Below are 14,660 nucleotides of genomic sequence, written 5' to 3' on the forward strand. Positions count from 1 at the left end.
ACACACACACACACACACACAGTTACAGTCACAGACTCACACATTGCTGCCAGAACACTCATTGGTTCCTCCTGTCATCCGCACATTTAAACACATATGATTAATACACAACTCAATGTTTGAGTTTGTCATACTGAGTTACTCTAAGGCAGGGGTGTCCAAAGTGCAGCCTGTGGAACATTCTAAAAATATAATTTAACAACAGCAAAAATGGAAAAATCAGCAGTGATTTTACAAGAATAAAGTCAAAACATTAAGAGGAAAAAGTTGTAATCTAATGAGAAAAGGTCATCATTTTACGAGAATAACGCTGTAATATTATGAGGAAACATAATATCATTTCAGTAGCATCAAGTGGAAATTTTAAAGAAAGATTGTTTAAAGTCATAATATGAGAGAAACAAACAAAGCAACTTGCGGGAAAAGTTATGTTACAAGAATAAAGTCCTAATGTGATGGCAATAAACTCAATTATGAGAAGCAAATTAGCAAGAAGAAAGTTGAAATAGTTGGGGTGAAAAAAATGGTTGTAATTTCCAGAGAGCAAAGTCAAATATTAAGAGAAAAAATGTTGCAATTTTATGACAATAAACTTGTAATCTTATGAGGAAAAATAATGTCATTTCCTAGCATAGAGTTGAAATATTAAATAAAAAAGAAGTTACTTTTTAAAGGGGTAATATTATATTAACATATAATGTTAATATAACATATGCTTTTAGAGGAATTCGGTCAGGGAAAGTTATAATATAATAGGAATAAAGTTATAATATTACAAGAATGAAGTCATACTATGAAAACAACATTTACAAAGATGATTTTAAAAAGAAATATTTGGAAAATAAAAAAACAGCAAAAATGTGACCAAAGAGCAAAGTTGATTCTAATAATGGGCTTTTTCACTCACATGACAAAGCTGAGATGCACTTTTTCCTTTCCTACTGAACAGCATATCTCCACATGTTGCTTTACAACATGTCAGCGTGGCCCTTGAAGCCTTTCACTTTACAAGCATGTGGCCCTCCCTCTGTGGGAAAAGTTTGGACACTCCTGCTCAAAAGTAGTGGTTCTCAACTGGTGGGTTGCAGAGCTGTTTTCAGTGGGTCACGGAACTTTCCCTGGAAAAATGGTAATGGCTTCATTAAATTGACAAGTGACCTTGGAGTACATCACATATTACAATTCACCGTGCCACATGGCCAAAAGGAGTAGGAAGAAGCGAACCTTATTTAATCCTAACCCCCATCCGTTTCCGCCCACGATGAGGACTGCTCACGTTGGAAAGTTAGCACATAATGGTTGCAAACAGTCCCTTGCGATAGAAGACATATGAGAAGCTTGAGTTGAAACATTTCTGCAATTTGCGCCGCCGCTTGTCATTGAAGGCTGGTGGTGGGTCCCGCAACCAAACCAGCTGAGAACCACTGCTCTAAAGTTACGCCAAGTTATTGGTCCACTGCATTTCAATGAAAAGTACATTTTTGTAATGCACCCATCCATCTATCTTCCTCCGCTTATCCGGGTCCAGATTCTTTTTGTAATAATGCATGTAAACGCAACATTCTAAAGATACATCCATCCATTTTCTATACCGCTTCATCGGGGGCATGCTGGAGCCTATCCCAGCTGACTTCGGGCGACAGGCGGGGTACACCCTGGACTGGTCGCCAGCCAATCGCAGGGCACATATAGACAAACAACCATTCACACTCACATTCATACCTATGGACAATTTAGAGTCGCCAATTAACCTCACCTGCATGTTTTTGGAATGTGGGAGGAAACCGGAGTACCCGGAGAAAACCCACGCGCACACGGGGAGAACATGCAAACTCCACACAGAAATGCCCAGGGGAGAATCGAACCCCGGTCTTCCCGATCTCCAAGCTGTTACTGTGTTGGCCAACGTGCTAACCACTAGACCACCGTGCGGCCTCAACAAGAAATCTACACCAAAAAACAGCAGAGAAAGTAGAAAAGAAAGAGCAAAAATGAACACAAAAAAATAAAAACAAAATGAGAAATAGTTCATACTAATCCAGAGTCGTGGAAAAGAACATTAGAGCACTTTAGTTTCTTCAGTTTATTGATCCATTTAATGCCTGCTACAACTAAAGGTACATTTGTTTGGACAAATACAATGATGATAACAAATACACAGTAGCTCATAAGAGTTGAACATCACTTCAGTTGTTACATGAATAGCTATAGCATTGTACTGCCAACTCATTGAACTCTTATGTTGTCATTGTTATATTTGTCCAAACTAAGGCACCTTTAGTCGTACCAGGCATTGAAATGAACAAGAAACTGAAGAAACAATCGTGGACTAGTCATGACTGTATAGTATGCATTAGTAATAATAATACACAATAATTCACTTATGGTACAAAGCTGACATTCACTATATGCAGTACAACATCTTAGCATGCTTTTAATATAATAATAATAATAATCATACATTTTATTTGTAAGCGCACAAAAAAACAAAAAGCAAGGTCAAATGATAGCAAATAAGATGTACTAGACAATTCATTAGGTACACAGTCTAATGAGAGCCAATATCTAAAACTCATATTAATGAATATGTTTGTCATTGGGGATGTTCAACTTTATTTGATCATACCAGTTCTGTTTCTCATATTATCGCTTTTGTATTGGATCGCATTAGATTGTGTACCTAATAATCTGTCCAAATGGTTTGAATGATTGATTCTATTATCTTGTTATTTGGTGGAAATATGCATTTTACTTGTCTACTAGCTGAGGACAAATATTGCATGAATGTGATCAAAAGGTAAGTTCTTGCTAATTGCACCGCCCATACACCTTTCTATGGTGTTACTCTTTAAGAAAGTGGATCAGGGCTGCAGCTAACAATTACTTTCCGAGTCGATTAAGCTGAAACTTGTTGTTTCGATGAACCGAGTAATCGGTTAGACCTGAGACCGGGGTGTCCAAACCTTTTCCACCGAGGGTCAACAGACCAACAGATGCGGGGGGGTGGCCACGTTGATAATTATGTATGTATAACATTTGGTAAAAAGGCACAAAAATATAGTTATTATTAGAAATGTAATATTATAATATTATTAGTAATAATAATTCATTGTTGCTATTATCTAATATTATATAATTATATCTAATGATATCATTCATATTATTATTACTTTATATTTAATTATTATTTTTATATATTTAAAGACAAAGCTTTATGTTACTATTAGTATCAACATTTCAGCTTCTTCTTTTTACATTTTGCCTTTTTGCTCTATTTTTCCCATTTTTTCTGTTTTCTGTTTTAATTTCATCTCTACAATGTGCCACGGGCCAATCCAAATATTCTACCGGCTGCACTTTAGACACTCCTGCCCTAGACGGACCAAATCAAATCAATACATCAGAAGAGGCAAACGTGTCCATCAGTGTTTTCCAAAGTCAAAGCTGATCAGAGGGTATTTACTTTATTTAAATCAAAAAACGATGAATCGAATACCAGTAGTTGTCAAATTGGATTCATTGTTTGCAGCTCTTATTTTTAGTAGTCCAATTTCCCAGACTTATAATTGAAAACACTTTAAAACCAAGTCCATGACTTAGAAGTTGTTGTGTGGTGATGTCGGAGCAGGTGAAGCCGTCACCCCTGCCCAGCGAGTGGAACGGCAAGACGGAGAGCTGCATCCTCAACATCAACTCCAACATCTACGACGAGATCCAGCAGGAGATGAAGAGAGCCAAAGTTTCCCAGGCGCTCTTTGCCAAGGTGGCCGCCTCCAAGAGCCAGGTAGACACACACACCCCCCACATGGGGGCCTGTAATTGAAGGTTTGAAGGTAAAGCTGTCCATTTAGACGTCCCTCCCACCCATTGTGTGTTAAAAAGACATTCAGCCGCACCCCCCAGTTTAACTGTCAAACAAAGCCATTTAAAGACGCAGCAATAACGAGCCATTATTAAAGGAGGCAGACTCGGGAAGATTTCCACAATTGCACTTGATGAAGAAGATGAGCGGGGGGGGGGGAATAGATCACCGGGGGCGGGAATCATCCCAAAATATCTGCAAAGACTTTCTTTTTTTCCTGCTGATTAGCACGATTACACAGATAGCTTTGTTTGACCAAATTGCAGTTTGATGCACAAACCACTGTTTTTTGTACAAGAGTTCAAAGACTCTAAGGTTGGAGACTGGAGAAAAGACAAAAAAAAAGTCGGGGGTGTGCAAGCGAGGGTGTACGAGGCATTTTTGTGTGGCAACGTGGTTGTGTCTGGCCGCCGATTCCCGCCCGCTTCATTGATGGCAGGCGGCTGTGAATGTGAATTGAGGAGCAGATAAGAAGTGTGCTAATTATGCCTGCGAAAGGGGGCCTGGGAGAGCACTTATCGCTGCCTCCATCTCGTAATGGGCGCTCCCCGGGCAGCTGGTACACCCCCCCAACCCTCCCACCAATCCCCCAACCCAGCCGGCATTGTTACATCCACGCCAACCGCCGCTCTTCCTTCTCCCTGTCAGGACTTCACAGCCCCGGGTTCAGCTCGGATCAAGCGGAGGCTCCAAACAAGGATGTCAGATAATTGGCATAAAAGTGAGATATCGGATCATGTTGGTGTCGGGTTTTCTGCTGATAATGATATCGACGTGCGAGTCTACGGTCTGGAATTATTTCCAAGTTTCCCCCTCAGGTTGTAAATATGAAAACGTTACCTTTTGCTCTTTGCACATAATGGGGCTCCTATGACACAGGTACTGCTGGTACATGCTTCTTATTATTCATTCCTTCCAAAAGGTCAGACAAAAACCAAATGCACGAAAAGCAAGGCTTTTTTCCTCGACAGGAAATCATGTAAATACAATTCCTCTGTAGCCATTCCGTATGAATATGTATTCAAAGGATCGCAAACGGTCCCTTTTGCTGATGTTACGGACATCAGTCACGGAATCTAAGAGTGTTTTTTAGCGCAGTGGTAGACGTGACTTCCAACACGCACAGGCTGTGTTGTTTGCGGGTAAGTGAGCACTGATTTTTAACGATAATGCACACGACCTTGCACATCTGATGTCTCACTACAGTAGTACCTCCATTTGCAATATTCATTTCTTCATGAGAGCAGTCACAAAAAATGCACGGACGGTGTGTCAGCAACATGTAGAGTGCTTTGTGTGGCCGTTTGATTCCGCTGAATGACACAGTACAGGCAAACCAACTAGTTTGTCACATGCAATATTGTACGGGCAGAGTGGCAAAATCTTGGTGAAAGTTTTAGATGGACACCGAATCATCCAAAAAGTGGGGCGTGTGAAAAGTGAGGTTCATACTGGTGTACTATATGGTAGTATAGCATCATGCTGGTACAGTCTGTTTCAAGGTGCTCAGCATTCCTCTTCTAATTCTGTCTTGGTTGACGGTAGAGTGTCGCTGTGCTTTAGTTTCACGCTGTGGGCAGACAATTCTTCTTTTATTCACTTTCACTAGCAAGAACTCTCAGTGTGGGTGGAAATGTGAGGACTGCTCCTCAAGCTCCATGATTTGTCCGGTGTCTGTTTAGGGTTTAACGGCAGCTGCATTCTTGCTATTTGCTTGTCTCCAAAAACAGCTTGACACATTTTAATAACGGCATATTTAGAGGAATCCCACTGGCTCAGTGTACTAATAGTACTCCAATCCAATCCAACTTTATTTGTAAAACACTTTTAAACAACCACAGTTGCTGTATAATAATGACGAAAAGACAACAAATAAAAAGCCACAAAAATTCATAGACGGCAACAAGGTACACCTAAAAAAAAAATAAATAAAATGAAACAATCAGCAACTTGAAGTGTCAGAGGCCAGCCAAAATAGATGAGTTTTTGGAGATTTCAAGATTCAAGATTCAAGATTCAAGAGAGTTTTATTGTCATGTGCATGGTAAAACAGCAGTTATACTATGCAATGAAAATCTTATTCTGTTCATTCTCCCAAGAAAAGAAAGAAAACACAAGAAAGAATAAGAACATAAACATAAACATATATACCAATAAATTAAGCAACAACAAAAAGAAGAGACATTAATAAAAATAAATATACAAATAAATAAGTAATAAATAAATAAAGTGCTATGAGTGTGTGCGTGTGTTGCGTGTGGCGTGTGTGAGTGCTTCGTTGAGAAGCCTGATGGCCTGTGGGTAAAAGCTGTTTGCCAGCCTTGTGGTCCTGGACTTCAAACTCCTGTAGCGTCTGCCTGACGGTAGGAGTGTGAATAATGAGTGTTGTGGATGTGTGCTGTCCTTGATGAGGTTGTGTGTTCTTCGTAGGACTCTAGTTTTATAAATGTCTTGCAGTGAGGGGAGGGCTGCCCCAACAATGTTCTGTGAGGTCTTGATCACCCGCTGGAGTGCCTTCCTATCACGTGTTGTACAGTTACCGTACCAAACAGTGATGGAGGCGGTAAGGACACTTTCCATAGTGCATCTGTAGAAGCAACTCAGGATTGTGGTGGACATGCCAAATTTCCTCAGTCTTCTCAGGAAGTACAGTCTCCTTTGGGACTTCTTCAGAATTTGTTGGGTGTTGTGAGACCAGGTGAAGTCCTCACTGATGTGTGTGCCAAGGAACTTGAGAATTCTTGAGCTGGATGTGCGATTGTGGACTCTGACTGACTGGGGCGTGCCTGTTAGAAAGTTAAACACCCAGTTACAGAGGGAGGGTGACAGGCCAAGTGTGAGGAGCTTATTTGTGAGTTTGTGGGGGCTGACTGTATTAAAAGCAGAGCTATAGTCTATAAATAGCATTCTGACGTATGTGTCCACACTGTAGGTGAGAAAGGGCTGTGTGGATGGCAGTGTTGACTGCATCATCCGTGGACCGGTTCTGGCGATATGCAAACTGTAGAGGGTCCACAGTGGCCGGGATGCTCTTTTTGATGTGGGTCATGACTATTCTTTCAAAGCACTTCATTACAATAGGAGTGAGTGCTATAGGGCGATAGTCATTCAAGCAGGTCACGTTGCTCTTCTTGGGTACGGGCACTATGGTGGTGGACTTAAAGCAGCTTCCTTCAAGGGAAGGGAAGAGACCTGGTCTATTAAACAGCATTGCTGGGAGGGCGTACGGCTTGCCAGCATGCCTTCAAATGAAACAGTTGCAAAGGTTCCATGTTTAGACTTAATGTAGTTGTTTGGCTGTTGCTTGCCATATTAAAAAGCATTTTCTTCGAAGCAAGCTGACCATCTGACCATCTCTTGAGGGCCTCAACTTTGCGACAATACGGCATATAATAGGGATGCACCCATCAATCGCTCGATCCAATTTATGAGTGCTATTGGCCAGGGGTGTTGTAAAAGGGGGGAAAGTTTGGACAATGCCAAGGTACCCTGACTGCTAGGGGGGGACCCCAATTGGCTATATGATATGAAAAAGGGAAGCATAAAATCACCTTCATTTAGACAAAAACATATTTGACTTACTTTTTCGAAAGAACATGAGCGCACTGGTGACGCCTTCTTGAAGGAGACTTTGGATGTGAGAGTACATAGTTTGATGGCGTTCTAGCAGGACGTCCAGGTAGCACGCAGCGGGCTTCCACCGCTGAGAGAGGCTGGCCGTCTAGTCCGATGAATTCATTTATTTTTCGGGTTATTTGCTTTAGACTTCTGGCAGTCATGCACGTACGGGTGAGTGTTGTCTACACACATCGTGAGCCTCGAAAACGCACCATACTCAGGTCAAGTGTTGGTTCAACGTGCTAAACCCACAAGATATTTTTCGTGGCATGTTTTGCAGGGTGCAACATTTCTATAACGCCCAGAAATGGCAGGTAAATTCCACATGGCAGACATGTTTGTTTTGGGTTTAGCATGCCGGCGCAGTTAGAAGGAAAGTGGGAGGGTGACGCTCCCCAAGACGTTAGGGCGAGACACTACACTGCACATAGGGGTCGCTACACGCTGCAATAGTACAAGCCACAGGTGATTGGTTTTTGTGATCAGCGTCTAAAGGGATTTATCGGCATATGCCAATCACGTGCGTTTTCATGGAAATCGGCCGATACTGATCGTGGCTGATCGATCGGAGCATCCCTCGTCTCTAAAGTTGAGAAGGGCAAGAACTGATTTGTTCCCGTGCCATATTTTGGCACCATAAAGTTGACGTACTGAAGGCAGTGGAGCTAGGCACACATCGCATTGCAGTATGTTGATTGGTGGACAGAGACCGGTCACTTCCTCCACTGTTGTGCTTTGTTTACGGTGTTGTATTGGTGCCTTACAGCTGGAAGGACTCATGCTAACACAGGACAAAAGAGAAAGTGAAAGAACCCCATATCTAAAAACCTCAGATCCCTGTAAGGTCTGATTGCGATGTCTGGTCTTCAGTGCAGTTACCGATCGGTACGTGAGGCAGTTGAAGTGCGGTTGAAATGCCACATTGAATACTTGAGGTGGGGGTGGAAGGCGCAGTTAAAGGCTGGCAGAGGCCTGCTATGGTTACGAGCCCTGAGCGAGATCAGCATGGCAGGATTCCAGAACTGCCCCCCCTTCCGAAATACACACGAACAATCAGAGGGGCCTGCACATCAACATATATTTGATACACACACACACACACACACACACACCCTTGCATGCATCAGTAAACTAGTTTTAACTGTTATTCTACTCAAGGGGGCTCTATGCTGATTCTCTTTAGAGGACACATTCACACGCTAAACACTAGAACCAGAACCACGCTGATCAATGTCAGTCCTGTTTAAGACGCTAGAACTGAGACACAGAACCACAAATGTCAGGGCAGTGCCAAGCTCATTGGGGAGAACCTACCCCTAGCCCCCCAGCACCATTATTTACCCGGACCCTGTCTGGGCATCGTGCCAGTCCAGCCCATCCTCCATTCTCATTCACACCACATCCACATTTCCAAGATGTCACTGTTATATAGAACATGGTATGGACACCAGCAATAACAACAACACCTAATCATGTGACCAATATATACATAACAATATCATTACAAAACCAAATATATTTACCACATGTGAAGGCAAACAAGGAGGAATGTATCTACACTTTTGGTACCGCCACCATTGGCAACTCAATTCCAAATAGTGCTACAGGAGACTTATTTTGATCCCCTTCACAACTTGCCAAAACATTTGCACATTTTTCGAGACCCAGCACCATCATCCACATACCGTAAAGCATTCGGTCTCACTAGAGAAGTGCTCGTTTGGCCCTTGGACGAATGCAACAGAGGACCCCTGATGTACCGCATAACATATGCAGTCCATCGGGAGCTGTCTTTATTATTATTATTGTGTTGTCACACAGCTGGGCTGCTGATGACCACAGCAGTATGCAGCAGTAGCAGGATTAAAACATTCCAATATTGCACCGTCCTGTCCTGCATCTTTACTCAAGGTTTGTTTGGAAATCACAACAGTCGTCTGTAACCTTCGTCAACAACTCTGTGTCCCAAACAAGTGTTGTCTGCGTGCACGCTTCACTTCCTGGTTGTCCACCAATCATGAGTCACTTGCTCACAAAGACAATCACATGCCAGTCACACCTATCGATGTCTGGAATTCAGGAAAACATAACAACGTAGCGACCAAAAGGACAAGATCGTGGGTACAAGCGTCTGTAGTGTGGCTGGGCTCCCCCTTAAAGAGCTCGTCAGCATTGAGAGGATCCCAGCTGACATGACTCGGGCATCTGCTCAGGATGCTTCCCGGACACCCCAGCACGTCCACCCAGTAGGAGGCCTCGGGGAAGACCCTGGTCTGGGAACGCCTCAGAATCTGCCGGGAGGAGCTGCACTAAGTAGAAGAGGAGAGGGAAGTCTAGGATTCCCTGCTTAGGCTGCTACCCCCCGCCCTGACCCCCCAGATAAGCGGAAGACGATGGACGTATGGACAACGTTATGAACTGACTCATAACCACTTACCTGTCTGCTGCCTGGACCGTGCTGATTGCTGGACTTTTGAGACTGCTGGTTCAAATCCCAACATGACACGGCTTAGCTTCTCTTATTCCCCTTATGACCCTGCCCCCTCCCGTGTGTTTTATTGCCATTGACACAAACAGGAGAGGCTTGCTAGCTTGGCAGGCTAACCTTCAGATGAGCTATGGGAGGTTAGGTGTGGGGGTGGGGGGTTTCATTCCTTTGACACAACTTTTATGTTGAAACATTCCCGACACTTCCTAAGAGGAATTCCACAACAGATGGAATCAGAGTCCCTGCTGTCATAAAACAAGCACCCTGGGAACGCCGCACGCCGCTGGGCTCAAAGCCTTCCGACTCGTCAGTGACCAGTCAAGAACACCCCAACACCCACCTCGCCCCCCAGAAGTCCCTCCTCCCTCCCTTGCTCATTCTCCCTGGAAGAGGCTACGCTAATTAGCCAGGCTCTAATGAGACAGAATGGCAGTGATCTGGTCCGCCGCGGTGCCACCAAGGGAGGGGGGGAGGCATGGAATGGGGGGTGCCCCAGTGCAGCAGTACGGGGGAGTGTAGTACGTGGGGGTGGGGGTGGGGTGTATGCCATCTGTCACCCTGCACTCGCCTGGCACAGCAGTCCCATGAGTAGAAGTGGGCGGGCGGGGTGGGGGTGTGGAGCGTCCACTGGTCTGTGGAGGTGGGGGGAGTGGCCGAGCAGTTGGGGGGGGGCAAGATAACTGGAACAGCTTCCATCTTGTTTTGAAAAGCACTAATTGGCTGGAACCACTTTAGTGGAGCCACGTGTGTGTGATCTTGTCTTGCTCTGCTTGTGGGAAAAGGTGAAGGTTGTGCTTTATGTGTGGACACGTCTCGTCTCTTCAACAGGAGTGTGTGAGTGTGTTCTCCTGATTGTGTGTTCTTTACTGGCTCTTATTAGGAATATATTATGATGAGAATATTCCAAAATATAAGCGCTAGTGCGTCACAGCCCCCAGGGGTTAGAAAAAAATGGCAGCAACTGTTTATGAATCCATTTATTTATTTATCTTCCGCCTGCTTATTAGGTTGCCATGGAAACCAAATGGTATTTTAATTGAAGTGTAGTGGCAGCTGTCTGAATCATTCATTTATTCAGTGAATTATCCTGCATCCAAGTATCCTTGCCTCCCTCAGAAATGAGGCTGTCTTTAAATGGTTTAATGGACAGTGGAATTCCCAGCAGCCTGTTTTTTTTCCTCGTCCTCCTCCTCCTCACTGAGCATGCTCAGCCCACGTTGTGTCATCTCTCTTCCACGCAGCATTTCTCACCCCATCTGTCCCCTCTTGCACGTCACTCCTCCTCCTCCCCGTCGCCGTGACTCTGTGATGCCCTACGACGCCTGAGTGGACCACGAGCTCACTGTGGTCCTTTCACCTCTTTCGGTCTCCTTCAGACATTCACAAGCCTCTCCTCTCCTCCCGACAGACCACACAGGGCTTGTTCTGAAGCCCATTCCTGCTAATCTGATCAGGCAGGCAAATACGCCGGGAAAAGCGCTTTAATGATCCCCCTAATTACCTCAAGTCAATACCAACTGTATTATTAGACTCGGGGAAAATATTCCATTAGGGTGCCCCCCGTGGGAGCCCCTGCCCCACCGCCCCGCCCGTTCCGGTGTCACGCATGGCGCGCCCCCCCTTGCGCTTGTAATTAATTTTATTTACACATGCAGGAATGCACAAGGTCGCACCTGCAGCCCGGAGCCGCCTGACTCGGCCCGCCTAATCAGATCTGTCATAATTACCATCCTGCATGCTTGTGACACACGCCGGCAAATATTTCAATTTAACTACGCAGTGTGTGAGCGCGCGCGCGTGTGTGTGTGTGTGTGTGTGTGTGTGTGTGTGTGTGTGCTTGGGGAGATATTAGGGCCGATAAAAGTGCTCATGATGGTGCTTGTGTCCACTTGGTTTTTTCCTTTGTTGTGTTTCAGTCTTTTCCCACTCTTAACGCTCCATCATCATCATCCAGTCATTACTCTTGTGTACTGTAACACAGTACACACAGTCGAGTGAGGAGGATCTTTATGTGGCTACTTGTGACTTACTTACAGTGGCAGGTCTTACATGTTACGTACATGTCTGGTAGAGTAGCTCGGCTTTCAAGATTCAAGAGTTTTATTGTCATGTGCATAGTAAAACAGCAGTTATACTATGCAATGAAATTCTTATTCTGTTCATTCTTCCAAGAAAAGAAAGAAAACACAAGAAAAAGAATAAGAACATAAGAAACATAAATACCAATAAATTAAGCAACAACAACAGAAGAGACATTAATACAAATAAATAAATAATAAAGGTGCTATGAGTGTGTGCGTGTGTTGCGTGCGGCGTGTGTGAGTGCTTCGTTGAGAAGCCTGATGGCCTGTGGGTAAAAGCTGTTTGCCAGCCTTGTGGTCCTGGACTTCAAACTCCTGTAGCGTCTGCCTGACGGTAGGAGTGTGAATAATGAGTGTTGTGGATGTGTGCTGTCCTTGATGAGGTTGTGTGTTCTTCGTAGGACTCTAGTTTTATAAATGTCTTGCAGTGAGGGGAGGGCTGCCCCAACAATGTTCTGTGAGGTCTTGATCACCCGCTGGAGTGCCTTCCTATCACGTGTTGTACAGTTACCGTACCAAACAGTGATGGAGGCGGTAAGGACACTTTCCATAGTGCATCTGTAGAAGCAACTCAGGATTGTGGTGGACATGCCAAATTTCCTCAGTCTTCTCAGGAAGTACAGTCTCCTTTGGGACTTCTTCAGAATTTGTTGGGTGTTGTGAGACCAGGTGAGGTCCTCGCTGATGTGTGTGCCAAGGAACTTGAAGGTTTTCACCCTCTCCACCTCAGTCTCATCAATAAACAGGGGTCTATGCGGCTCCTTTTCCCTTGTTCTTGGGTCGATGATCATCTCTTTAGTCTTATCTGTATTGAGAAGGAGATTGTTATCACGACACCAAGCTATGAGGTCCGCCACCTCTCTTCTGTATGATGTTTCAACACCACCAGTGATCAGGCCGATGACTGTAGTGTCATCCGCAAATTTAATGATGCTGGTGTTGTTCTGGGAGGCCACGCAATCGTAGGTGAAGAGCGTGAAGAGGAGCGGACTCAGCACACACCCCTGTGGGGTCCCAGTGCTCACAATTCTTGAGCTGGATGTGCGATTGTGGACTCTGACTGACTGGGGCCTGCCTGTGAGAAAGTTAAACACCCAGTTGCAGAGGGAGGGTGACAGGCCAAGTGTGAGGAGCTTATTTGTGAGTTTGTGGGGGCTGACTGTATTAAAAGCAGAGCTATAGTCTATAAATAGCATTGTGACATACGTGTTCTGGCCCTGTAGGTGAGAAAGGGCTGTGTGGATGGCAGTGTTGACTGCATCATCCGTGGACCGGTTCTGGCGATATGCAAACTGTAGAGGGTCCACAGTGGCCGGGATGCTCTTTTTGATGTGGGTCATGACTATTCTTTCAAAGCACTTAATTACAATAGGAGTGAGTGCTATAGGGCGATAGTCATTCAAGCAGGTCACGTTGCTCTTCTTGGGTACGGGCACTATGGTGGTGGACTTAAAGCAGGTCGGTACAGATGCTTGTGCGAGCGACAGGTTAAATATGTCAGCAAGCACATCAGCTAGCTCTGATGAGCAAACCCGAAGTGCACGTCCTGAGATGTTGTCTGGGCCTGCTGCTTTTCGTGGGTTTGTTTTGTTCAGAACCCTGCGCACATCAGCTGATGTCACCATGAGAGGTGAGTCCTGTGTGCTCCCCAAGTCCAGCCACCCTCTCTGCTCATCAGGAGTTTGGGTGTCAAAGCGGGCATAGAACTCGTTCAGCTCATCTGGAAGTGTGGTTTGGCTGGACGTGGCTACGCTACTCCGCTGTCGATAGTCTGTGATGTGCTGGAGCCCCGCCCACATGCGCCGAGGGTCTGAGGTGGAATAGTAGCCCTCCAGCTTCTGTCTGTACTGTCTTTTGGCCTCCCGTATGGACCTCCTCAGGTCATATCTGGCCTTTTTGTAGTCCTCAGCGGTGCCCATGACAAATGCAGTCGAACGAGCACGTAGCTTAGCCCTTACATCACAATGCTTTCGAAACAATCATGGAAATAACCCATTCTAGGGTGGGACTGTCGCCATCTTAAAAGCTTCATTGACTGTACAGGTGATTCATAATTCCTAAAAAGTCATAGTTGTACAAAGAAGTTACGCGTGAAATGCAAAACCACTGAAGCACATTTTAAAGAGAACTTCGATGACAACTGATGGATGCGTATGAGGAAGTGGACAGAAGATTATCAAAGGCATTTTAACAATCTGGACTGGTCTACAAGTGTAAAAAGACGTTAACTGCAATTAAGAGTATAGTCTTCCCTCATTTATCACGGGGGATAGGTTCCCCAAATAGCCCGCAATAAGTGAAATCCGTGAAGTAGCCTTGTTCATTTGTTTCCAATGATTCTATATGTTGCAAGGCTGTCAAACCCCCACCACACACTTGATACACTGTTCTCATACAGACAATAACATTTGATCCCACTTCTCTCTTGTTTCAACACTCTCAAAGAAGTTCAAACCTTCCTTTGAATTTTAATGATCAACTTACAGGTTGGACACAAGAAATGATTCAATCACTCACGTGTGTTGTTTCTCCCGTGACCGTGCCTTTTCGTCCTGGCGCCGTTCTGCTGTACTGTAGCATTTTTGTATGCTTGTTAAAACATATTGCTGCA

The 14,660-nt window shown here is 44.6% G+C and overlaps 1 protein-coding gene across 6 annotated transcripts in view; it reads left to right on the plus strand.

Moving 5' to 3' along the window:
- LOC129184690 (DNA-binding protein SATB1) overlaps positions 1 to 14,660 on the plus strand; it is an 83,893-nt gene that overhangs the window by 55,162 nt on the left and 14,071 nt on the right. For all 6 annotated transcript variants that reach the window (XM_054780857.1, XM_054780860.1, XM_054780862.1 and 3 more), the window contains one exon: positions 3,629 to 3,784. In XM_054780857.1, the coding sequence (XP_054636832.1) occupies positions 3,629 to 3,784 (156 nt within the window). The remainder of the gene's footprint in view (positions 1 to 3,628; positions 3,785 to 14,660) is intronic.

The sequence above is a fragment of the Dunckerocampus dactyliophorus genome, chromosome 7 (genome assembly GCF_027744805.1).
Source record: "Dunckerocampus dactyliophorus isolate RoL2022-P2 chromosome 7, RoL_Ddac_1.1, whole genome shotgun sequence".
In the NCBI taxonomy this organism is placed as follows: domain Eukaryota; kingdom Metazoa; phylum Chordata; class Actinopteri; order Syngnathiformes; family Syngnathidae; genus Dunckerocampus; species Dunckerocampus dactyliophorus.